Genomic DNA, 27,505 nt, shown 5'->3' with positions numbered 1-27,505 from the left:
CAATTTCCAATACTAAACTCATGCTAATACTATATGCCAGATACCACATATCTCTACGTATCTGATTGACGACTAGCCTTAATCCAAAGTTCACTCTCGTTGTCGGGAGGGGTAATTAACTATAGGGTCTTGCGCCTATAGGAAACCAAAACTCATATCATAAAGTCCTCGCAAAATGAGGGTGAAATCTTTGGGTAGTATATTACTTCAAAATCCAATATGCCTTCTAAAAATTTGCTTCGGAACTCAAATGTTAGAACTCTCCTCAATGACCTGGAAGAAAGAAAGAGATCACGGGAAGGCCGAGACGAGAATTTTCAGAGCCCACAAATTTAAAAGACAAGATCAATCATTTACAATTGCAGGATAACCATTAAAATAATTTTCGAGAGGAATATTTTATACGTTCATGACACTTTTCTACATACATAGTCAATATAATACCGAAAACAAACAGAAAAGTTAGAGACATTAGTCCATGAAATTTGAGGCAGAGTGAAAGATATTAGTTCCCAAAAAAGTGTCCCATACATAAATTTCTCAAACATGAACCTTCTTTATGAATAAAACACTCAATTATTATGCAAAAAGGCACTCATCTAGAAAAGGGTATTCCAAAGGATCATACCAATACTCACAGTTGAGTTCAATTTCATCATACGAATTATTCTGTAGCTCTGTAAGTGATGCACAACTATTATACTGGTGTAACTCCATGCCATTGAAGCCAACATTCTCAACACAACCAATTCCCTGAAGGTAAGGCAGGTTCAAGTCTTCAGGTAATGCAATCAAATCTATTTCATTCTTTGTATTAAGATATATTGAAGGAGGAATCAAATCATGAACTCTAGATTGCTCATATTGCTGCTCCTTTGAACCCACTAATTTGTTATGTTCATATGCTGCTCCAAACACTTTGGAATTAACATGCTCCACCTGAGTTGAAACCGAGTCATCTTCATATGTTGATATGATTTTCATGTGGCAGTCTTTACGATTTACTACCGAAGGTTTGATATCGAATTCGGTTCCTTCTTTCTCATTGCTAATAATTGAGACAAGAGGTTCTTCGGTTTGTGTAGGGTGTGAGTGGTCTTCCAACAAGCTAAATGGCTCATGATCATGCTTTGGATATTGCATGAATTGTCTTAGTAGAACGCTTTCATGCCATCCTTTTTGCAGCGGTGGACCTGGCAGAGGAGAATTATTTGCCTTTTGGGAATGAAGATCTTCTTTCTTATCCTTTACTGGAAGGAAGTCTGGTTTGTTTAATTCACTTTCTTGAAAATCATCTATCATTTCCAGCCCTTGGATATTTTGAGATTTGTGCCCTCCACCATTGTGATGGGAACTTCTAGGGTTCTGAATGCCAAGGCTCACTGAATGATCCTCTGGAGAGTGATCAGGCTGCTTATTGCCAGTAAAATCTCTAGCTTCATTCTGCTTCTGTAGTCTACATAAGTACATGCGATATTTCTGCATTCAAAGAGGTCCACTTACAAAATCTCCATATGGCATTTGCTGCCTCAGAGACAAAAGTAATACATTTTTATTAAGAAAAAAGAGTTATACTAATGGAATAATCAGTTTCTCAGAAGCTGTAATGAGTAAGAAAAAAGTGTTATGGATATCAAGAGTTTGATTTCATGCCAATTATAGATGCTCCACAAACGAGAAATGCAGTTGCAAAGGAGAGAAAAAATAAATATTGGTAGTACAATATAAATCAATCTTATTAGTCAAATAAATATTTATTTTAGTTCTTTTTTGAAAAGGGAGGTTGTCGTAGAGAAAAAATAAATTGCAGTTTCAAACTGTCAATTGTTTTTCACTATTACTCAGTTATATGAACCTTTCTTATTCTTATAAAATGCCAAAATATGTTTCCTGAAGTCGCTACACTAAGAAAAAAACTCACAGATTGAAGTACTATAATTTATTATAATGTATATTATCAATATGAAAACTACATTCACATGAGATGCACACTCTTCCTATTGACGCATTAGCTATTAGAAGATACACTCTTATAATTCTTTGTATAGCCTTTTGTGTGGCTTCCTTATGGCTCTTTTCGTTAAAATACATTATATATATATAGGCCCAAGTTGTTGAATAAAGACAGATTAAGATTGTTTCCAGAAATTGGTTCTTTTCTGTTTTCCCTTGTGTGTTCGCTCGCCTCCATTCTCTGTATCTTGACTTGTCTCAAGTGGTGAAGCTCAGGCCGAGAAACAAACGCCCCTATAGCGCCTCTGAAGCGCTAATCCAAATTGTCGCCCTGCCTGATATAGTGCACGACATCATCTGGTATCAGAGCTGGCAAGATGCCACCCCAAAGAAATCACCAACATCCTATACGAGACATGGTGGTTGAAGATCTGCAGCAAGCAATTCAACGGTTACAACAAGAATTGGCTAGAAGGGATCAACAAGAGGCATGCAGCCACCAAGAAGAAGAAGATGTCAATCCATTCCACCGCGAAACATCTAGTGAAGAAGAAGATCTCCGTAGAAGGCCCATTCTAGGACGTGTTCCCTTTCGAGACTATAACGACATTAAGATTGACCTCCCCGAATTTGAAGGATGGATCCTGATGAGTTCTTGAATTGGTTACACACCGTAGAACAAATTCTTGACTTCAAAGAAAGTCCTGCCAAGAGGGTTGTTAAGCTGGTGGACATCAAGCTCAAGAAGAGGGTTTCCCTTTGGTGGGAAAATCTGAAGCGCACTCGAGCCATAGAGGATAGGAGCAAGATCACTAGCAGGGAAAAGATGAGAAAAGAGTTACGGCGTAAGTATCTCACCGATGAATAGTGACAAGATTTGTTCTTGAGGCTACATCATCTCCAGCAGCACCAACTTTTCGTAGAAGAATGTGGCCGAGTTTGAACAACTATTGCTGAAATGCGATCTTGATGAACCAATGGAAAATACCATTGCAAGATTTCTAGAGGGTCTTCAACCTACTATGGAACATGTTGTCTAGTTACAACCGTATTGGACGCTGTAGGATGTCATCAATTTGGACCTTAAGATCGAACGCAACCGAAATTTTCTAAGCCTACTCACTTACAATCCAAGGGAGTTTAGGGGGGAAAGAGTTTCGGCTAGGGCGGAAACCCTAGCAAAGCGTTAGTCATGTCCCTTACCTATTTTTTCATACTTGTGGGCTCCGAAAATTTGGCCTCGGCCTCCACTCGCTGCGCGATTTCTTTTTTTTTTTTTATGCGAGGGGGAGTTTTAACAAGAATAAGTTCCAGGGTAAATTTTGGAAGGCAGATGGGTTTTTTTTTTTTTGCCTCAGGTATGACCGAGTGCACTATTGAGTAGCTCACGGGGCTTTTGTTCAAGTGAATTATCTTCCAATAGCCTTCTTTGCTGATAATTCCCGTAACTTATGTTCCAATCTCTTTTTCTCTTGTCCCTTCCTGTGGCTAATCAGTGCAACTCTATTTCTTCCGGATGAATCTGCTTCCATGAGTCACCTGTGAATCTTCTATTTTGTATATGATTAAAGGGAAATTCTAATTAATTTCGTGATCATAAATAGGAATCATGGCCATGTATAAAAATTCAATTTGTTGCTACATAAAATTATTATTATTTTTAATTTTAAATTCCTTCTGCCTAGGGTTTTAGTTTCTTGATCAAGTCAAAGGCTTAAATAATTTCGAGTATGGTTATCTCCTTATTCAAGGGTGGAATCTGGTGAATTATTACCCAAAGTAATTTTTGTTCTCTTTTATTTTTTTCTTCTTTGATATTTCATGCTTTTATGTCTAGCCAAGATTGATAAAATCTCGTTGTCCTACAAGTGCATGAATTTAAAAATGCATGTGTGGCATTCTTGATCCTTAATTTCTATTCATTAATTTATAGTAAATAGCTAAATTTTTTGTCTCCATAAAATTATCCATAACCCAGTAGTATTTTTCTTTTAATTGGAATGATAACTTGGAAATGTTCTTTAAATATATAATTTATTCAATTTTCAAATACTTGAATTTGTTAAAATACAATTAATGGTATTTGCTCAAATATTTTGAGAAAATGTTACTGTTTAAACTAATTCATCGTGGGCTATTATCAAACATAAACTTAGAGAATAATACTTATCATGCATTGCTTCTGTTGATATTGCGTCTATTGTTCAAAGTGATGGTGAAATTGATGAGGATATTATTAGTAGAATTCAAGTTGGATGGTTTAAGTTGAGGAATGCATCAGACTTGTGTGATAAAAAAGTACCCCTCAAACTTAAGGAAAAATTCTATAAGATGGTGGTGAGACATGCAATGTTTTATGGTGCAGATTATTGGCCGTTAAAAGAGAAACATAAAATTAAGTTAAGTTTTGCAGAGATGGGGATGCTCAGGTGGATTAGTGGCGTCATTCTTAGAGATATAATGCGAAACAAGTACATATGTCAAAAGGTTGGAGTAGCTTCAATGGCTGATAATAATATAGAGAGTCTCCTTAGATGGTTTGGATACAAAAAATCGGCCTTCCGATGATTAGGTTAGGAGAATAGATGTATTGAATTTGACCTATGTTAACAAAGGTAGAGGTAAACCTAAAATGATTTGGTTAGAAAATATTAGAAATAAACTTTATTTATTAAATTAAATGAGAATTTGACTCTTAATATGTCACAATGGATAAAAGTATTCATGTAGCCGACCCCACTGTGGGATATAGGCTTGATGTTGTTGTTGTACTTTTATTGATCATTGCAAAATAATTTTAAGAAATTTCAACAAGGTGAATATAATGTTTTTGAATATTTCTTAGATATGAAAAATTTACAGCTAATCCATAAAGGCTATTACATTATTTATTTTTATTAATTTTATTAAAGGCTTTAGGTAAGAAATTAAGCATAAATTACACTATAATTCTATGGACGCAATATATAAGGCTCATTATAGAGCTTTAAAGAAGGAGAAATAATAGAACGACTGTTATTTTTTGACATGCTATGATGCACAGACATGGACACGACAATACGACTCGGATACGGAACACTTCAATTGTTAAAGATATAAGACATGAACATGGGTTGGTCACGGTATTATAATTTTTATATCTTGAAATAGTATATAAAAATTGAATAAATAGAATATTAAGAATAATTGAGAAATAATAAATCATTTAACTATGATTGGTGCTTAAAATAATTTGTTTTCGGATATTGAGAGTTCGGCATTGTTGTGTTCAAGCATCAAGATGGAAGATGACAATGATATCATTAGTCGAGACGGTATTGGTTGTCTATGTTGAGACGATGTTGGTCAAAATGAGATGCCCATACGATACAAGGGCATGATTGTGGGTGTAGAAATTGTTGCAGTTAAACTTCGTTTTTGATATTGTTTTGAAATATTGATGTTGTGACGATGAGCAATATTGTGAAACTCTAGTCACGATCTGCCAAAGAGCAATGAAAGTGGAAATGTTTGGGGAATGGGGTATTCTGTACAGGAAATTGATTTGGGATTGTTGAGAGGAAATAAAAAAAAATTATTTTATTTTTTATTAAATAAAATTTTGAAATATAAGAAATTATATTATAAATATTTCATAAAATATTTAAGACATACATGTCCAATTTATTTTTAATATGACACGTCTTCAGCGTGTCCAATACATATCAGAGGCTTGTCAGATGCGTGTCGTGTTCAATACATGTCGTACAATGCATACCTTTTTGAGTAAAAGTGTCATTGCATAATAGTTGACTTGTTTAAATCATGAATATCTTTGTAGGAAATGTAATATCAACTAAACAGTACTTCCAAGTTGAATTTATCCAAGCCAAGTGCATCTGATGTAAATCACAAAGTTTGTAGTCATAGAAATTGTAAAATACTTATGTTATAATAATTAATCCGTAAAGTGAAGTTTATTTGAATTTTATTTTATTTTAGTTTCTAATCAATTGCAAATATAGAGTGAGCCTAGATGTACATACCTAAAATTTTTACCTTATCATGAAAGTTTGATTTATTATAGATCCTCGTCTCATTGTAGCCAAGAATATTCCTTACAATCCTCTTGTAAATTTCTTAAACTATCAATTCTTCGGATTTCTAATATAGTGGCTTTTTCTATTACTGCTTCCTGCAGCTTATCAAGTGCAACTCCTTTATTTCTTTCAGGAAAGCCGACTCCTATGACTCAAAAAGCAAATCCTTTATTTTATGATTGTTTAAAATGAATTTTCAAGCGACTTTTGCTAATAAATAGGGATTTTGAGGCATGTAAAAAAACTTAATGGCAGAATTAAAACTATATTTTCATTGTGAAATACCTTCTATTTTTAGGGTTTAGTTTAATACGTTGAGGGACTTCAAGAATTTTTAGAGATTATTTGATGCAGGAGTAAGCAAAATAAGTCATGCAAATAGAGATTTAGCTAAGATAACATCAAAGATGGCAAAATAAAGTAATAAACTTCATAAAACATTAAGAACAATAAGAAAATTTGAACTATTAGCTCATGTGATAGCAACAAACTAACAAGTAAAGGCTAAACAATGACAAAAGGTGAATCAGTTTAGACTACCTAACATGGGTTGACACAAGTCCAACATTTAATTAAGGGACTAGTCACTAGAGTTCTATTCACTCAAATTTAAGTAGAACTTAATGAATTAATCAACACATATGAGATGATGCTACTATAGATGAAATGAGAAGATCAATATTTAGTTAGATGAAGAATAAGGGGAGGGTTAGACACTTAGCTCATGAATGGGAGGAATGGAGTCCTTGATGAAATGATGACTAGTTCCTCCTTAGCTTTCCCTTGAAGCCCTTGCTCTTTGCTGTATCAATGTCCTTGCGGCATTTGTAGAAGCTAGGTTTCCTTGGAGAGGTAGAATAGTGGGGAGGGAAAGCTACGCCGACTGCATGGGGAGGAGGAGGGGAGAGATGATTTGGCCTATTTTAATGGCTTCGAAAGGGAGAAGTCAGCTCGGGAAGTGAAGAGGTGGGGGCTGGCTGTTTGGGGAAGAGAAATGGCTGATGTGTCTTGCTTGGGAAGTGAATTAGTTGGCTTGGGAAAGGAAAATCCAACTTTGGAGGTGAAGTGGTGGGGTCTGGTTGCTTTGGGAAGAGAAGGGGTTGATGTGGCTTGCTTGGGAAGTGAATTAGTTGGCTTAGGAGGTGAAGAGATAGGGTTGGTTGCTTGTGGAAGAGAAAGGGCTCATGTGGCTTGCTTGGGAAGCGGAAATGTTAAAGCGGTTGTGGATCTCCTGTGATCACAATTAATTGAGATAAATGCTCAATTAATGTGAATTAATTGCAGAATTGGGATGTCCAAGGGTCAAGAGTGTTGGGGAGAAGGTGGAGGTGGTTAGAGAGGAAGGGAGAGAGGTGGCTACGGGTTGAGGGTTGTTTGGGCAGCTAGGGAAGGAGAAAAAACAAATAGAGAGCTCACATGTTGTTGGGTATTTTTTTTCCTTACTCTAAAGGACTTCACACACAAACTCAACTCATCAAGAGAAGAGGAAGCATATAACTTGAAATTTATATTAAAATATTTATTATCCAATATAAGAGAACAATGGGTCATATATATATATATATATAGGCTCCAAAAACATGAAAGAAACAAAAAACAAGAAGGCCCTTGACCAAACAACACAAAAGCTCCCTCAAGAGAGGTTAAAACTTTAATAAAATAAATATCACCACATAAATCTCTTACAACACAAAAACTAAAAATATAATGATTCAATAAAGACCGTAGATCTCTGCCTCTATAGTGATAAACCCTCCAAGTTCTAATGTCCCCATCATTATCTTTTTGTATAAGCACGAGTTAGAGATTATCTGGTTTGTTTAATTCCTTTTTATCCTTAATTTATATTCTTTCCTGTAGCTAGATATTGGCTTTATTGGCTTTTTTTTTATGTGTTTCAGTTTTCATCGAATGTTATGAAGAATTGTCTAAGACTAATAAATTCTCTTGCAAAATTTAGTTCACTGCCGCATGGTTATTCTGCATCTCACATTATTATCTATGTTAGGAGGTTCTACAGCACATTTGGCTTGGAAGAATATCTTTTGTAAGGGACATGTATGTGCTTCTAGATATCTCAAAGCCTCACTATGTTATTATATTCTTAAATCAAGATTTTGACCAAAAAATGGAAAACTGGTTGTGATGTAGAACTATATGCTTAGAAATGAATATAAAAGAATTTGCACGAATTCTTGAAATAAGCAAGTAAGATTAAAAAAAAACTATTAGCAATCCAAACGATAAAATAAAACAAGAGAGGGGTGCCAACGTTTAAGCTAAGCCGCTTTGCCAAATACTTGGAAAAATCAAAACAAGTTAGAAATTCAACAATCATGCTAAGTAAATAGTTTTCAACAAAAATTCCTAATCTAACAATAAGATTAGGAGCAAATAAAGTGCACTCAATCATACGTTTACTAAGCTTTGGCAATGGCGAAACAAAATCCTACATTTACTAAGCTTTGGCAATGGCGAGGCATAAGGCAAAACTCGACTCCTTGGGATTCGTCGTCACCTACAAGATTAAGGGATTAGAAAGGTAATTGAAGAGGTGGAGAAGTTCACCTTAGTCAAAGTCCGGAAACAAGTTGTCGAGATGTTGAAGAAGTTTGTCGTAGGAGAGGTCGTATTCTGTTTCTGGGTCAGCTATCCATGCGAGAAGTCGCTGTTTTTGACGATGGGAAGTGCTGGATGGTAAGGAGAAGCTTCCCCAATGGAGCTACGGTGAAAGCCGGCGGGAACTATTGGACAACAAGCTGTCCCCTTATGGCAAGTTTTGAAGTCTCTAGCCGATGAAAATTCAAGAATAGTTGCAGGAATTTTCTGGCAGCAGTCTTGGAGATCAGGAAACCCCACATGGGATGGGTTTTGGGAGGGATTTGTGGAGGGAAAACAGTACAGGAGCTTTGGGGAAATTTCGGCCAGCAGGGGAGAGGAACTTGAGGATTAATTCCAACTTGGGAGGAGTGGTTTTGGAAAGATTTAAGGAGGTGGAGAGCAAGGGGAATTTCAGCCACAGGAAAAGGAGAGATTTTGGAATTGTTTCCAAAAGGATGAAGTGATTTTAGGAAACAATCTCAAAGGAGATCTCTATGGGGCCGGCGGCATAGGGAGTAGGAGGAGAGAATTGGGGAGGCATTTAATGCTTACTTATATTAAGAAATTAAATTTGGAATGAAAGATTTCATCCAATTTAATTTGAAATTTAAATAGGCTATGAATTAGGAAGTTATCAAAAATAGGATTATAATTTAGGTAACTATTTTAAATTCAAATAGATTTTAAATTCAAATAGATTTGAATTTACTCATGATTATAGTTACCTAAAATATAAAAGACTATTTTAGGAAAGGTATAATGGCAAGTCGGTGATGGAGGGAAAGACCATGAGGAGAGAAAATTTGAAAACTTTCCTAAAATAGATTTTATAATTTAGGAAAGAATTTGAATTTCAAATTTGGGAAAATTTGAATTCAAAGACCAACTAAATTATAACAATCCAAAATTAAGAAGTATCCAAAGTAGGCAATGGGGGATGGGAGAGGACTAGGCCGGCGGTTTGAATGGGGGCAGGTAAGGGGCCGGCGGCAAGGTGGAGATGTAGGCGGTGTTTTGGTGGGTGGAAGGAAACGACTAGGGAGAAGTAAGACCGTGAAGAAAAGGTGGGAGATAGAGTTAAGGGAAATGAAAGATATGAAACCACGAACCCGGCCGTCTCCAAGGTTGGGGTGATGCGCCAATCTCCCTCTCCAAGGGACCTCTCTCCGATCTCTCAAGCTCTCTCAAGAACTCCGAGCAAGAAGACAAAATTCTCAAATAATCATTCATTAATTTTCAAAGAGAACATAGGGATTATAAATAGCCTCGTACATAAGACTCAAAATAAAAAAAGATAACAATGCCCTCAGGACTTACATACGACATCCCTTTAAGTAAGTACAACATAACTAATAATAAAAAATAAATAACATAATAAAACAAATACATGAAATAATCTCAAAATACATCGATGCGATTGTGGCCGTAGATCGTCGGCCACGCCTCTGATAAACGATTCATGCTTTGATGTCCCCATCAGGTTGGATATTATCCCTAAAAAGTTTTGAACATCAAATCTTGAATCCTTCAAAGAATAACCTTTTCTAGTGTTATGAGTATGCCATTCATTAATTGGTGGTGATATAAATTACGATCCATAGTTTTTCTTTCTTTTTTTTGTCTTTTATATTTCTTCACTTTGGAATTACTTTTCTCCATCTTTAAAGCTGGAGCTTAAAGTACTAGAAATTGATCCTTAGAAAAAAACAATACAAAATTCAAAATTGGACCTAATGAAAAATCTCAGCAAGTGAACCAAATGGGATTGAAGTTTGGGCATGTACACCCATGGTCTAATCCATTTTCCATCTAAAAGCTTCTGACTATATGGGTAAAGATCAACCACTTGGAATTTTTATAATCCAATGTAGGATTGAACCTAAAGCTTCACTCAACCATGTCACATAGTTGATCTTGGCCATGATCTTTGGGATACACAAACTATTTTAGCCACTCGGTCTTAATTGAATCATCGGCTTTTATACCACATTTTGATAATTAAATCTAAGGGGATCAAAATCAAATATATCAGTTGTTAAACATATTTTCAGCCTATAAGCTTAACCCTGTAAGCAAGGTCAACCTCTTTTTGTATTATACACCAATAAATTTTCAACTACCCAATATGGGGATAAACCGAAGTATCGCATGGCTAAGTAAAAAGGAAGTTCCAACCTTTACTTGTAAACTGCCATCATTCCTGAAGTTCAATATTTATTTGCTTATTTTACGGAATTTAGTCCATTTTAAGTCTCATATATATATTTGGTTTAAATGTGCAAGTTATTCCCTATACCTTTACAAGATAATAGGAGATGCCATACACTATACCAGGCAAGCGACAATATGGATTAAAGTTTCAGAGGCACTATCGGGGCGTCTATTTCCCGGCCTGAGCTTCACCTTTTGAGACAACTCATATATATGTTTACAATGTATTTTAACTAAAAGGGATATAAGGTAGCCGCACAAAAGGCTATACAAAGAATTATAAGAATATATCTAATAGCTCCCGCATCATTCTACCGAGGTGGGGAAGAACTCCTCTATATCATAATGAGGAGTTAGATTTGATATGTTGAAGACAAACGAAATATTATAATCGTCAAAAAGGTCTATTTGATAAGCATTTTCGTTGATTTTTTTAACCACTCGAAATTGTCCATCCACTTTTGGTTTAAGCTTTCTGCATGCTCCTAGTGGAAATCATTCTTTCGTTAACTTTATCCATACAAGATCGCCCACCTAGAATTGATGGTTTTTCCTATGTTTATTGGATTGGGCTTGATACTTACCATTTTGCTTATTTATTTCGGCTTGCACTTGTTGATGCAGTTTTCTTATTTCTTTGCAGCACTGCTCTCCTTCTTTGTTGTAGGTCGGCAATGATATCACAGGGATCAGATCAAGTTGGGTGAAAGGATTGTTGCCGTAAACGATTTCAAACGGGCTATGTCCCGTAGTTTGGTTTGTCTAATGTTTGAAGATGAATTCAATTTACGGTAGAATGAGATCCCACTGTTTAATATTCTTTCCAACAAAACACCGCAGCAAGTTGCCCAAGCTTTAGTTGTCTTTTTCTGTTTTTCCATCAGTTTGGGGATGAGCTACCGAACTGAACTGGAGGCTAGTGCCGAGCATTCCCCATAAGGTCTGCCAAAAATGACTAAGGAACTTTATATCCCTATTTGAGGTGATAGTCTTTGGTATGCCATGGAGCCTAACAATCTCCTTGAAATAGAGATCGCCAATGTGGGTAGCATCAAGAGTATTGCTACAAACTACAAAGTGATCCATCTTCGAGAATATATCCACAACGACCATAATAGAATCTTTGTTTCGCTGGGTTTGGAGTAATCCCAAAACGAAATCCATACTCACATCCTCCCATGGGCCAAGGGGTACTGGTGGCGATAAATATAATATTGCGTTAGTAATAGGAGTCTTGGCCATCTTACAAATTCGACAACCTCTAACATATCAGAGTACGTCTTTATGCATGGCGGGCCAGTGGAACTTCTCCTATAATAATGCTAATGTCTTATCACACCCAAAGTGATCGGCGAGTCCACCGTCATGGCATTCTTAGACAAGAGCAAGTCTAATTGAACACCTAGGAATACAGACGCAGGAATGAAAGAATAGAAATCCATTATGGATGTTAAACCATGTTGACAGAGTTTGGATCAGTGGAGTATAGGCCTTTAGTAGTGTCAAAACCGACTACTTGGGTTTGTAATGTTTGTAGAAGGACATGGCATCTGCTTAGGGCGTCAGCTACCTGATTATGCTTGTCGGACTTATGTTTAAGTAGGAATTGAAAGGCGGCCAAGGACTCAAACCATGTTGCATGAGGTCCCCTTAATTTCTTCTTATTTTTTAAAAACTTCAGGGCGGCATGGTCGGTGAACAGGATGAATTCCTTGCATAATAGATAGTGGCTCCAATGCTCTAAGGCTCGAACGATGGCATAAAATTTCTTATCATAGGTGGAGTATTGTTGTCGCACCTTATTTAGTTTTTCACTGAAAAAAGCTATGGGCTAGAACTTGTCATAAATGTTGCAAGTGGGATTGCACATCCGGGCTATAAACTAAGACATCATCAAAATAGACGATCACAAATGTATTCAAGAATGGCTGAAATATTTTGTTCATAAGGCGCATAAATGTGTTTGGGGCTTTGGATAGGCCGAAAGGCATTATCAACCATTCATATAGCCCATCTTTAACCTTAAAGGCGGTCTTCCATTCATCGCCTCCCCTAACACGAATTTTATGGTACCCACATCGCAAATCTATCTTTGAAAAGATGGCGGCTCCTTGCAGTTGATCGAACAAATCATCTTTATGTGGGATAGGAAAATGATAGCATATAGTATTTTTGTTGATAGCCCGGCTATCAATGCACATCCTTTACGTACCGTCTTTTTTTGGTACCAAGAGTGCCGAGACTGTACACGGACTGACATTGGGTCTAATGAACCCTTTGGACAGTACTTCTTCCACTTAACGCCTTAATTCATTGTGTTCATCAGGCCTAAGCCGGTATGTGGGACGGTTGGGAAAGGTAGCTCCTAGTAGCAGATCCATAGCGTGTTGCACATCCCGCATTGGTGGCAGCCCGGCCGAAAGTTCCTTCACCCACACGTCTCTGAATTCGCTGAGAATCTATTGAATTTTGGGTGGGTAGTCATGGCCTGGTTTGTTGGCTTCCATTAGCAGCAAGAGGAATCCTTCCTCAGCCTTTTTAATAGACCTTTGGCACTCAGTTCGATTGATCATTAGTTGGTCGCCAGTTACCCCCTCTAGATTATTGTCCAAAGGCATCAGCAAAAAGGACTCCCCTCCACGAACCAACGTATACGTATTGGAGGCTCCATCATGAAGAGTTTTTATGTCGTACTTCCACAGATGAGCCAGCACTAGATGGCAAGCATCCATCGATAAAACATCACACCAAGTTTGGTCCTTGAATTTTCCAATAGAAAATTGGAAGAGACAACGTTTAGAAACCTTTTGCTTCATTGCCTCGTTAGATCCATGAAAGCTTGTATGGCCGAGGGTGAGCTTCTGTAAGCAACTGCAACTTCTCTACCAACATACAAAGCAATGTTCTCGCAACTACTGCTATCCACGATGACTTGGCACACCCGATCCTTGATGGTACACCTTGTTCGGAAGAGATTGTGTCATTGGACCCGCTCTTCTTTTTTACCACTAAGTAGTCTTCTCTGTACTAGGAGGGTTCCTTCATCAGCGCTGATAATTATAGGATCCGGAGGGCCCTTAGTTTCCAATCGTTTGAGTCTATCCGAGGAGGATTCGCCATCCATGATATCTTCTTCTTCAATCACAGTGATCATTCTGCGGGTTGGACAATTGGACATGATATGCCTGTATCCTTGATATTTGAAGTAATTTCGAGCAATAGTTCTGCCCATATGACTTGGAGAGGGGGTCCAATGTCGTGGTTTCTCTTGCAGCCCCGAAGGCCTTTCGCTCCGCTGGGATTGATATCGTTCTCACCGGTTTTGCTCTCTGGCACTTGTGCCTTAGAGAAGTGCCCTTTTCCATTTTTCTCTAGTTTTCTGATGCTTTTTCGATTTTTCCCCTTCGATTTGTCGTCAATTTTTCGGTTGATGGTGGTTAACGTCCTTGTGGATCCTTGCTTTTTGAATGGGAAGGGCTATTCTCATCCCTTCCGTGATGCTTTATTTGGTGATTCTTCTTCTTTGATTTTTTCTAACCTCAAAATCACTTCTCACCATGGATTACCATCTTTATGGATTTCAGATGATAAAATTTTATAACTTGCTTCCCCTTTCGAGTTCGCTTGGGTGGGAAAATTTCCAGCTCGGCGTACTTCTATCGAAGCTATTCGGAAATTCTTCTTTAATTTAAAGCTTAATGGTGAAGTCTTGGTTACCATTCTCAATCTGAAGCATCTATTGGTTAAGCTTGTTAATGATTTAGATTATTGTAGGGTGTTTTCTCACCATTCTTACTTTGTGAAGAATTCCTTTATGAAAGTGTTCAAATGGTCTCCTACATTTTATATTAAAGTGGAATCCCCCATCATTTTGATTTGGGTTTCATTTCTCAACCTTAGACCCCATCTCTTTTCCCCTCTATCCTTCATGGTCTCGATTCAATATTTGGATGACCTCTTAAAATTGATAATGTCACTTTGTGTGGCTCTCGACCCTTTATAGCTCATGATTGGTTGAATTAGATCTCACCAAACACTTCCCTGAGCGGGTGTGGGAAGGTCATGAAAATTTGGGTTATGTTCAGATAGTGGTTATGGAAGAATTTCCTTCATATTGTTCTTATTGCAAATCGCTTGTTCACTCGAAAATGGATTGTTATATCTTAAACCCCAATTTTTCTAATCTTCCCTATACTAATCCTCCTCGGGTAATCTGGATGTTTTGCCTTATAGTGATGAGCCTACTACTAGACATGTCAATGGTTGTGTGGATTTGGCTTTGCACAATGATGTTGATGTTGCTAGTGAGGACCATGTGAAAAATGCGGTTTTCATATCTAGCGATGTTGGGCTTTCGGTTGAACCAGACCCTGTGGTTCCTCCTGTGTCTATTTCGATTGTTGGGAATATCTGCTCTATTTCTTCTAATTTGGTTGGAATTTCTTCTCTTGCTCCTAATGTTATTAAAGATGGAAATTGTTGTGCTTCTTCATTTCAAGAGGCTGGTGAGGATATAATTATGGGGGCTGATAATAATGTTCATTTAATGGTTGTTGGAGATGTTAAATATGTTGTTTCTTCTGTTGTTGTTGAGTTGGTTCATTAATGAATTGATCCTGAAACTTGTCATGAGAATATGCATGTGGTTAATTTGGGTTTGTTTGATATTAACAAGGTGGTTGATGCCAGTTTATATCTATCACATGTTGCTTTTCCTGACATTGTTGAGAAGGCTCTGATGAATCTTGATAACGGTTTGTCTCATGATAGCTTGAAGGACTCCTCTTGTGGAGTAGTTGTTGTCTCTAGTAGAGTAGCTTCTTTGGGACTGGTTTTGTCCCGTAATGTTATGATTCCAAATGAGGGTTTGCCTTTGATAGATATTTTGGTTTCACTTATATCTAATGATGTTTTAAAAGCTCATCTGGGGTTAAAAATGAAGGATTCTTGTGTGGCCCAATGTGATTGGCTTGATGAGTTTGTTTCTTCCCCTTGTGGAGGTGATGGAGAGGATTTTGTTGGGTCTAAAGATGAGTTTCATGCGAGATATAATATGAATGTGGGTCGCATAGTTGACAATGCCTCTTCTCTTGGAGGTGGTAAGCATCATAAATGAAAATCTAAGAAGTAATTCTTCTTGGGCTTTGTTGGTTCGATTTGGCTGTTTTGGTATGATGGATAGGTTGTTGGTTGAGGTTCTTTTTCAGCTTAGCTGTTTGGGTTTGTGAAGGTTGTGGCTCTGCTTCGGGGGTTGGGTGAGTTTTTTATTCTTATGTGGTGGTTGGTTTGTTTTGTGTCTCTGTTGGTTGGTTGGATTCTGTTTGGCTTTTCTTTTTTGCTTTTTCTTTGTTGTTTCTTCCTTGCAGGGTACTAGGTTGTCGGATCTCTATTGGTGTTGGCACTGGTTGCTTCCAATTAGCCGCTATGGGTGGATTGTTGGCTCCCCTTGTGGTCCTGTTTTTGGTTTATTGTCTTTTCTTTTACTTGATCTTGTATTTAGATTGAATCTAAGTCTTGTAGGTTTTGCTTTAAATGTTATATTTAGAGGACTTTGGATTCCTTAAGGACTTGTAACTTTGCTTTATATAAGAGCGTAGGCTCCTTTTGTGGGTTTTATCAAAAAAATAAAAATAAATGTAAGTGCCGCAGGCAGCTCAAAAATAGAGGAATCAGATCATATGTAGCCAAAAAGCTGAAGGAAGATATCAAAGAATGTTCTTGTCAATGGTAGGACAGGGATCCAAGTAAGGATCCATGCGCAAAGAAAACATTTATAATTGGGCAACATCTGCTGATGTACGTACTTACCCCTATAATTCTAAGCAAAAAAAAGAAACTAAAATTAACAAAACGTCAACTTTTAGATTAATCCTAATAACACAAACATTTTGTGCATTTGACAAACAAAAACTTTGAGAATCGCAACAATGTCATGTCCATTGGCAAAAGAACATACTACGAAAAAATTATGTCATGTATCTATGCCAGTTGAAAAGCAAAGTGAAATGATTGTATTCTGTCCGGCTTGCAGTTTCTTCACATTATTTTATTTTGAACTTTTATACTAACTTGGAGGCTCAAATACATGGGGAGGGGTACCTGTAAGTGGCTGGCAATGTTTTCTCTTGTTAACCCAGGCACATTCATCAAATCAAGTATTTTTTTTGGACCAACTTCTGCAAAATGATAAATATAAATATTCAGAAATATTAAACGGAAGCTTAAAAAGCACATTATAGATTAATTGAAAATATTTCAACAGACTTAACTAATGAGAAAATGAAAATCCATACATAGGAAATAAATGTTAATGAACACAGAAATATGAACAAGTAATGAACTTCTGATGGCACGAGCGAAAAGTTACGCACTATCAAAACCAATCTGATCCACAGCATTTACAAATTTTTGATGAAGCTCAACAGACCAAACCACTCTGGCTTTCTTCACCGTTGCAGAATCATAAAGATCTTGATCACTAAAATCTCTTGTGTCCACATCTTTTCGTTTCCTTAAAGAGATCATCTCGGATGTACTCATAAATAGTCTGTCATCAAAATTTTCAAACCCACTTCTTAGGATATGAATATCATCATTGATATCATGAAACTCCATATCTTTCACCTCATGTACTCTCTTTCTATAAACATGTTGCCATATGTTCCTTAACTCTTTCATTCTGATGGGCTTAAGAAGGTAATCACAGGCACCATGTTGAACACCTTTCATAACCCTACTTGTTTCACCATCTACCGACATCACTGCACAGGGACAGAGATGTAATTCCCATAGATAAATTTTTGTTAGATTAAAGGATTTTATAAATATAAAAGTGGAGAAAAATGAGGATAGTTAGAACTAACTTATAACTGGTAAATCCATCTCAAGTCCAACGTGCTCAAGAAGCTTGAAACCATCCATGTCGGGCATATTAACATCACTGATTACAATGTCAAATCTATCTTTCCTTTCACGTAGAAGATCAAGAGCAGCTCTTGCTTTGCAGCACGTAGTAACTGCATTATTAAAGGAATAGTGATCACTAAATTAGCAGAAAATTATTGTACTTTACTTTGCACAACAAAGGTTGACCTTATACATGGGTTAAATTTCTTGATTATTTTCCTAGATGTTCATAAATAAAATTTAGAATGTTCAATCAGTAATCACAAGATTAGATGTGTTTTCTGATATTTTGGTGAAATAAATAAACATAATTCATTAACAGTCATTTAAAAAACATGAGAACAAGGCATTTCTGTTACAAGGAGAAGAGGAAACATAAGATAAACTTCCGCTAGATTCTCATAATAGGCTATGAACAATAACAAATTTAAAATCAGATCAACCTTCTACTTGAAACAAGAAAGAGTTCCCAAGTCAGGTCATCGAAAATAGCCGAACCACAAAATTCATAACTGCTCAAATCAATATTTTTTTTCTCTTTTGTGTTTTATTTTTCCTTCTTCCATCTCCCTTAGATATTTTTGTTTTTAATTACTAAGAGATATATCTAGTTGAAATTCAAGTAATGTCATTAAAGCTTCTTGTTTAATGCCTGCGTTAAAGCTTTTGCCCTCACTCAACCCTTTAACTTTTCCATTCTTGCATTCATTCAACCTTTCAAACAAAGAGTGTCCACACATGTTTTGAACTAAGAAAAGCTTGATGATAATCCAGAGAGTTCCTATAGAGATCTACTAAATAGTAAATATAGAAGATCTTTTTCAGTGGATGAAGAAACTTTGAGTTCATTATGAATAAGATACAGTTACGGAATTCAAGCTTTCATGTAGTCCACAGATAACCATCACATTTAGTTATTAGCTTCTACATTCTTTTTCCTTTTTTTTTTTTTTTTGAAAGAAGTATAATAATTTCTCTGTATTTTCAGAAACAAAAATTATGGACATTTATTCGCATTTGCATTGTAGGGTACAACTAGAACCCATCAATCAAGAAAATATTGCTGAAAACTACGCATTTGTAATCATAGAGAAAATTGGATTAAAAAAAGAACTCATCAGATTAAAGGTAACACACACATGGACACATAACAATTACACACATTTATATGCTAACATCAAGTCAAAGGAAGTTGCTTCAAAGTATTTTCGAAGGAAAAGCAACAAAAATTTGAAGTACAAATTATGCTAGATGGAACATCTTAACACTAACCAAATAAAAAATACCAACATCTTGTTCGGCTTGATTACAAAACAAAATATTAACCTGGATAACTCGTCTTACTTTTCTAACTAAAAGGTGATTCTTCTACTGTCACAGTGTAATATTGGGCCATTCCCTTCAAGGAGAAAAATTGGGATTGGAATTTCATAGAAATAAGAAATCGGGATTATGCATTCTCCTTGCTCATAAAGGCATGGACTAAATGTGAAAATTAAAAAGTTAGATTTTAACTTTTTAGTTGAAATTTTGACTTTGATTAAAAATATTGTTTCGCTGTTGTGCTATTGCTCTACTCTAAGAGAGATGCAATAGCAGTTTTGCAAATATATATCTTTATGATCATGTTGCGTGCAAGATAATTATGTTGATAGGGAGAGAATAAATTCTATATCTTAGCTTGAGATAAACACCGTAGATAATCAGGAAAAGTACAAAACCAATTTTTAGCATGGAAATCCCAAAAATGGAAAAATCACGGGGCCTTATCTGGTAAAAAAAATCCAATAGTACAATCTTAAATTACAAATTGCTGCTTTCTCCAAAGTTAGAGAAGGTATTGTTGATAAAACATCAATCGTGAATAAGAGAAATAGGATCAGATGCAATAGAGTGCTTTTACCGAACATTTCATAGCATGTATAGAGTTTGGGAAATCAAGGCAGCTAGGAAAATAATGCCAGATGAGACCTTTCTCCACATGACTTGGAAAAATAGTTCAAAGTTTCTTACATCAACCTTAAAGAGAACGCTACAGATTAAGGGGAGTTTTTCAACAAAGCATTAAAGTGACAGAATACAAACTTCCGCTAGTTCATTAAACAAACAAACTAACTAACTAACTAAAATCTACTAGCTCTAACGACTTTAACAGGACAAGTTTCTCCCTTCACTGATAAAACTATGGTAAAAGTCTCACAATCATCACAAAAAGAAAATAAATATCACTCCGTTAATAATGCATAGCAAGGAGGATCGATGGAAAAGACCAATTAAACTTCTTGACATTACATCAAACACCAATCCTTCATCAAACTAAAACGAATACCTAAGCTCCTGATTTGGTGCAAACTATAGCAAATCCAACATAGAAAAAAAAGTAAATAAAGGAAAATACAAAAGAATGCAAGCTTTTGAAAGATTACCATCATAAGAGCATTTCCGGAGCATCTTTTCGAGAATTTTCAGCCATGTTAGGTCGTCGTCGACAACAAGAACTCTAAGCCCGATTGGAAAAGACTCGACACGCGAAGAAGCTGACGAGCTTTCCATCTGCATAGCTTTTCATGCAGTGGATGAGCAGCAAATTGTGGAGAAGAAGATAAGGGAAAGGAAAGACAGAGACGAGTTGGTGAGGGAAAGCACTATTAGCAGCTCCATCCTCTTTCTAATATAAGAGCAGAGCACTGACGAGCAAAAGTTTCTTTTGCGATTTCTTTCCTTTATCGAGAAAAGGGAAGTTAGGGTGGGGACCTTTCAAACCGCCTCTGGGCTAACGGTCCTTCAACTCAAGCTTAGCTCTGATCTAAGAAAACAAGAGAACCAATCTGACCCTAATTGATTAGTATATTTTAGAAATAGATTCAAATCAAATTTTGTTAGACCCAGATTAAATGAAATTTTATAGCAGTAATTTGAATCAATCTAACTCTCTGTCTTCTCAAATTTGATGAACATTTGATTGCAATTTCATATATCATCATCTACAAAGTGGAGCAGTATAGTTAGACAATCAAGTCAATAATGAATAATAAAGGGGGTAGTTACAACAAAGATGAGATCAAATGAGGTGGTGAGGTTACTCACAAAATTTATGTACTATAATGATGGGATCTTTGCCAACTATGGAGGCAAATAAGAGAGAATTCATATAGGAGGGAGGGTAAATGAGTTCAAATTAATAATGATTGTGTAAGTGTATAGTGGCAGAGTGATGCAGCACATCAGCACATGGAGCTTCTTGCGTTGCATCATTTCTTTGACTTCAAAAACTCTTTTCTAAGGAGTTGAAATTTAAGTAATCATCCATAATATTAAGTTCAATCTTCTCCAAATCGGTCATAGTAAGCCATGTATCGTCACTGGCTTATCCTTCCATCTCCCTAGCAATCTGTGCTCTCCAATGTCATTTGTTGGTGGTTCATCCATAAGTATGCACTCAACTTCTTGGATGTTTGGTTGAATGTCCACTTGCATTTGATGGCTTGCTCCATTTACAAAAGGGTAAGCTCAAATTTTTAAGTAACAAATTTTGTTGGAATGTTAGTAAATATTCAATATTAAATATAAGATTTATATGTATGTATATAACAATTCTTCTTACAAATTTTAAATGCTCCACAAGTCCTTGTATATATTTTATTGAACTTGAAGGTGTTTCTTCCATGTTTGATGCAAATAATTATATAATCACCATTTTATACTCTTTTTTAAAACTCATTTTATTCATAGATTAAACAAACTTAATGTCACTTTATTCAATTTATTTCTTCACATTTTTATGCAAGCTAGCAAAATGTTTAGCAAAAGTAAATGTTGAATCTAAAAATATGTGTAAGAATGTTAGCAATATCATGTAATCTTTTGTAATTATAACCACATACTATCTCAAAAGATGATTAAAGATGATTTTATGATTATTTTTGAAATTATACTATATAGAAAAATTATGAAGTGGCTAAGTGAAAAATCCAATTTCCTATGCTCTTCCCTACTAGCAACTCAATAAATTTCCTTAGACATATTGACTACTTCTATTTACTCATCTGTTTATGGATGAAATGATGAAGAAAATTTAAGCTTAATATCCATTTGTTTTAATAGGATTTTTTTTAAAAAAATATAAAATAAATCTAGCATATCTATTCATCACAACATTATTGGAAAAATCATATAATCTTATTATCTCCTTGAAAAATATCCTTATAATATGTGACACATCATTATTTTTTATTACAAGGTAAAAAATATGTCATCTTGAAGAATCCATCCACCACCACATAAATATTATCAACTCCTTATATGGCATAAGAAATTCAAAACAAAGTCCATAAATAGGTTATCTTTGGGTTTATAGTGCAAAGGGAAAAAGAATATATTTCTTGCCTTTGTCTTGGTACTTTAGCCTATTTGCAACTGAAGCACCCTACAATAATCTTGTCCATATCCTTCTTGATGGAGGGCTAGTAAAAATTATTCTCAATTAAATTGACTATCTTGTTCCTTCCTAAATACACTATAATTCCTCTTGAATGCAACACCAAATTAGGAATTTCTAAGGAATGTTTGAGGACTGTAGAACTATTACTCTCATACAATTATCTATCAATAATTAAAAAAAAAACTCATCAAAAGTATGGGGTCATTATACTCAAGATATATAACATGGAAATCAAGGTATGAAAGATATGCTTCTCTAGATAAATCATCTACATCTACTAGCTTATTCAAAACATTAGATGTATGCTTGATAGCTAATCTAAAATCTTGTAGAAACTCTATCCATTACATGCTCTATGCCTTAGTTTTTTATTTGTATTGATAAATTTATGGACATAATGGTATGTATGTAAAATGAACCTCTTATGTAGTAAATAATACCTCTAATGCCTAAGGGGTTGAATGATCACATATAAATTTTTACCACTTGTTGAATAACTCTACTAGCATCAACTATTAATCTCATACAATTATCCATCAGTAATTACAAAGGAACTCATCAAAGGTATGGGTTCATTATGCTTATGATATATAACATGAAAATCAAGGTATGAAAGATAAGCTTCCCTAAGTTAGTTGAAACAAAGAATTTGAAGCTATAAAGATCTAATGGCCATTGCTTCTCTAGATAAATCATCTACATCTACTGGCTTATTCACATAATTACATGTATGCTTGATTGCTAATCTAAAATCTTGTAGAAACTCTACCCATTACATGCTCTATGACTTAGTTTTTTATTTTTATTGATAAATTTATGGAACTCATGGTATATATGTATGTAAAATGAACTTCTTTTGTAGTAAATAATACCTCTAATGCCTAAGGGGTTGAATGATCGCATAGAAATTTTTATCACGTGTTGAATATCTCTATCTAGCATAATTCAAGGGATGTAGAACTATCGCTCTCATATAATTATCCATCAATAATTACAAAGGAACTCATCAAAGGTATGGGATCATTATGCTCATGATATATAACATGAAAATTAAGGTATGAAAGATAAGCTTCCCTAAGTTAGTCGAAACAAAGAATTTGAGGCTATAAAGATATAATGGCCAATGATTCTCTTGATAAATAATCTACATCTACTGGCTTATTCACAACATTGGATGTATGCTTGATATGTAAACTATAATCTTGTATAAACTCTACCCATTACATGCTCTATGACTTAATTTTTTGTTTGTATTGATAAATTCAAGACTTGATTGTATGTATGTAAAATGAATTTCTTATGTAGTAAATAATACCTCTAATGCTCAAGGGATTGAATGATAACATAGAAATTTTCACCACAGGTTGAATATCGATCTATATCTAGCATCATTCAATGTTTCACAAAAGAAGGCTATATGATGATTTTCTTAACTCAAACCACATTGCTTCGAGATTGGAAGGAGTGTCAGTCATAAATAATGAAATCCATATAACTCTACTCCGGGTCGTGAGAAAATCGTGCCAGTTGCGATTGTGTGGCTTTTTCACATGGTTGGAGACCCCCTATGAACAAAAAAAAAGTAGGGTGGTGTAGGAGAACCTCAACTCCCTAATGCAAGATAGAGCTTTTAGGGTGCATTTCGTTTTTGTCAGGAAGAAGGAAAGAGGAGTGTATCCATGCATTTAATGCCCTAAGGCATTAAAATGTACTTCAAATTCTTTAATAAAATAAGGCAATATTGAAATAGGGAGTGCAGTTATGACAAACTTAAATATTATCAAAAGAAAGCACTAGTATTCCCCTTTAAAAAAATTCTTTAAAATGTCAATAAATGTAGCAACTTTGGTGCTGAATTGTTTAATAAACTTCTTGTAAAATATAGTCAATTCATGAAAACTACTAATATCAATGAATAAATTTGGAGTTGTCCAATTAGTGATGTCTTTAACTTTGTTAGTTTAATATGAAAGTCCAGAATTGCTTAGTAAAAAACTTAATGATATGACTTTTTGCCTCATAACCTTTTTAGATTCAAGTATAACATTTCCTTTCTCACATTGTCCAAAATTAACTTAAGGGCCATGGAGATAGTGGTCTCTATCTAACATGTATATGATGATGACAATAATGTAACTCATTAAGAATATGTCAATGAATGATTTTAATAGTGTTCATGATCTTGATGAATGTACTTGGAGTATTTAAAAATCTAAAGGACATCATAAGCCATTCATATACTTCATCTAGGATTTTTATTACAACCTTTCCTTAAAGGCTCAATATAATCCTAATCTAATGGTAACCACTCATATGATCTATTTATAATTTAAGTGGCTCCAGATATTTGATATAGCATATCAATAAGTTTAGATAGAGGAAATCTATACTTGATGGTGATCTTTTTGATAACTTTTCTATCAATATACATTCTCTATGATTTGTACTTCTTAATTGTTAGTAATGCGGTGATAGCTCATGGGCTAGGAAGTTCTAAAAAAATGCATTTTCTAAAGAGTTCATCAACTTGCTTCCTTAAGTCATCATGTTTGTTGGCATTAAAAATGACAATAGTCCTTTAACCTAAAAATTAATCAATTTATTAGGGAGAGTTTCTATATTCAGCTTTAATTGATTTCCTTGGATCAATTTGATAAAATTAAAATAACATGTCAAAGTAAACCATGCCATAGGGTGTTTCCAAAAGTTTTAAACATAATTGAACCTTTAATACTCGATTGTATCACAATGAATCCCTATCAATCGTAGTAAAATAAAATTAATGCAAAAGATCTTAGATTCTTAATAAGATGTCCTCAAGTTATTAGAAGTCTTTGGATAAAATTTTGACCAATGGATGTGTCCATTGGGTCCATTTGAAAAAAATTAACGAATATGCGCTCAAATATGCCAAATGAGAAAAATCATCTTCAACTATAAAATTGGCATAATTTCTTGGATATGAAAATTATAGAGGATATTTTAAGCATGACACAAATCTAGTCCACCTAATTTGATCATATTTGGTCAAAAGGCTCAATGTTACCTAAAAAAGAGCATCCACATTATGAGGTGGTTTAGCATAGTTAATTAGCAAAACTAATAAAAATCCTTTATAGTGATTCTTTAGAAGCACATAAGGGAAGAAAGTCTAGTTTAACTAATTCTAACCCTCGTAAGGTGACCAATTAATTAAAATAGCTCAACATGATTATTTGGGACTTAAATGAGGTCAAACATTTTCCCAAGTAGGCAAGCTTAATCATTTAAGGTGATTGTAGTTCAAGATGTTAGGGGAGAAATTTTTTATTATTTCAACATATTGACCAATTTAGATGAGTTAAAATAGCAAAATTGATCAAACTATCGATTTGAAGTCTATATAGATTAGGCTAAACCTAATTAAGCCAAAAAGATAAAATGTTGTAACAAATTAACCATAGTTTGACCCATCAAAACCATGGTTAATTATGAGCTAAATATGTAATATATGAGTATTAATACAAGTATATACATAATAGAATTCTTCCATGTACAAACTTATGGCACTAATTAATTCATCTTCCCTAGGAACTCTTGAACAAATGAATTATATTGATCAAGCTAAGTGTTAAGAAGGTTAGTGTTAAATTTTTTAAAGAAGCCATTGATAAGCCCATTTCCATTACCATTTAAGCATATGACATCTCTCAAAGTTGGGAGAGCTTGCCTTCATGTTTTGCAAGCTCCTAGTAGTCAATCCTGTCCTTCATGTAGCTCTAGTGGAGACTGAGTTATCGTCACTCACCTACACTTTTCTTTTGGGTTTTGGATGACACATTAATCTAGGTGATATCAAAGACATTCCAAGGAGGGTTTCATGTATCTCACCTTACTAAAGGTGAGGGATTATCTTGGTGAGTTTAATAATTTGCAAAAGAATAGAGCTTTAACCCTAGCTAATATAGGAAGAGTGCAGCTTATAAATTAAATTAAGTCCTGAAGAAGCTAGCCTTTTTCTCCATGAGGGAGCTTGGAGCATGGAGCATTATGTATTAAGAAAATGGCTTGGGTAGGGCTCAGGTGAGTTGACCCAAGCCCAACCAATTCTTATTCTCCATAGGCAACTCGAATGAAAAAGATAAAATTACACTTGCCCCCATTTTTAAATAAGCACAGTGGCTTTGATCAAGCCAGACTGTCATAAACTGATAAAAATTATCTCACAATCCTTTGGTTGGGAATTTCTGTTGAAGAGTGACCATTGTGAGTGTGTTTGGGAGAAATTTTGAGAGTGAAGAGTGAAAGATCTAGTGAAGGGGAGTTGTGAAGGATTCGCAAGGTTTCTCAAAGTGAGGATCTCTTTGTCTTCTTCAAGTTTCTACCCATTTTCTTTGGAGGCTCTTGGGAGAGGATCTTCAACATTGGATCTGTGTATTCTGCCTTCACCAGGAGGGTGAAAAAGGGTGTGAAAGTATGCTTTTATCACTTCGAGAGTATAAAAGCTGATAGTTCTATATCACATCGGGTTGGTGGAAGAGAGTTTATAAGGGCTTCTCTGACTTGCTGTGGGGGAAAAAGGAGAGTCACTTTTGTTTTGTGTAATACTTGGAGGAGTCTCCAGGAATTGGATGTAGGTCAAGTTTGACCAAACCACTACAAAATTTTGTGTTCTTCATTTGTTATTTATTTTTCTTGTATTTTTTCTGCATTTAAAGTTTTGTGGTTGAAAAATCTTGTGATAATCATTACTTTAAACAACTGCATATTTCAGGATCATTGATTTAATTATCTAAAAATGTTTTCAAAAATCTAAGAAGTAAAAAAAAACCAATTCCTCCCACTCTTGGTTAGCCTTGAGACAGTTCTAAGAGGTTTAATGACCAACCCAAACTTTCGAGCTTTCTATTTTTGGCAAAAAAGAAAAAAATCACAAATACAAATAAAAAACATCTTATCTTTATTCCATTATGCTTTAATAATTCCATGCATTACATTTGACTTTCTTAATAGGAAGGAAAAGGTTAGAGGTATGGTCAAATATATTAGTGTAAGAGAGAATATGTAACTTCCCCTAACTGCCCACTCCTTCTCGCCATGGTTGGATAACCAAATACGGGCCTATGTTTAATTTGAATTAATTTATTAAAATTACTATGTACACATAAGAAACAAATCATTCCCTCTACGATTTGAAAATCTAAAATTCAAATTAAAAAAAAATAATAATTTTATATTTTCACTTTCTAATTTCTATTATAATTCAAAATTGTCATAACTAGTGTCCTACAAATTTTAACTAAAACATAAATAACAAATTAATTTTATTCTTCAC

At 35.0% G+C, this 27,505-nt stretch overlaps 1 protein-coding gene across 1 annotated transcript; it reads right to left on the bottom strand.

Annotated features, from left to right (window-relative positions):
• Window positions 1-367: 367 nt before the first annotated feature.
• Window positions 368-20,636, bottom strand: LOC110097197 (two-component response regulator ORR26). Its single transcript, XM_020823456.2, has 5 exons — window positions 20,177-20,636; window positions 17,708-17,860; window positions 17,216-17,605; window positions 16,944-17,020; window positions 368-1,479 (listed from the first exon to the last, which is right to left on the bottom strand). Exons 1-5 carry the CDS (start codon window positions 20,307-20,309, stop codon window positions 580-582), a joined length of 1,653 nt encoding a protein of 550 aa, XP_020679115.1. The 5' UTR covers window positions 20,310-20,636; the 3' UTR covers window positions 368-579.
• Window positions 20,637-27,505: the final 6,869 nt, after the last annotated feature.

The sequence above is a fragment of the Dendrobium catenatum genome, unplaced genomic scaffold, assembly GCF_001605985.2.
Source record: "Dendrobium catenatum unplaced genomic scaffold, ASM160598v2 fragScaff_scaffold_853, whole genome shotgun sequence".
Lineage (NCBI taxonomy): Eukaryota > Viridiplantae > Streptophyta > Magnoliopsida > Asparagales > Orchidaceae > Dendrobium > Dendrobium catenatum.
Note: the sequence above shows the minus strand (reverse complement) of the source record. Positions and strands in the feature narration are given on the sequence as shown.

What these genes read in the sequence shown, in the direction of transcription:
- LOC110097197 (XM_020823456.2), bottom strand. Translation starts at nt 20,309, where the DNA reads ATGCAGATGGAAAGCTCGTCAGCTTCTTCGCGTGTCGAGTCTTTTCCA. An exon ending in GATGGATTTACCAGTTATAA is followed by an intron (nt 17,606 to 17,707) that starts GTTAGTTCTAAC and finishes GTCCCTGTGCAG; the next exon opens with TGATGTCGGTAGATGGTGAA. An exon ending in ACATTGCCAGCCACTTACAG is followed by an intron (nt 1,480 to 16,943) that starts GTACCCCTCCCC and finishes CTTTGAATGCAG; the next exon opens with AAATATCGCATGTACTTATG.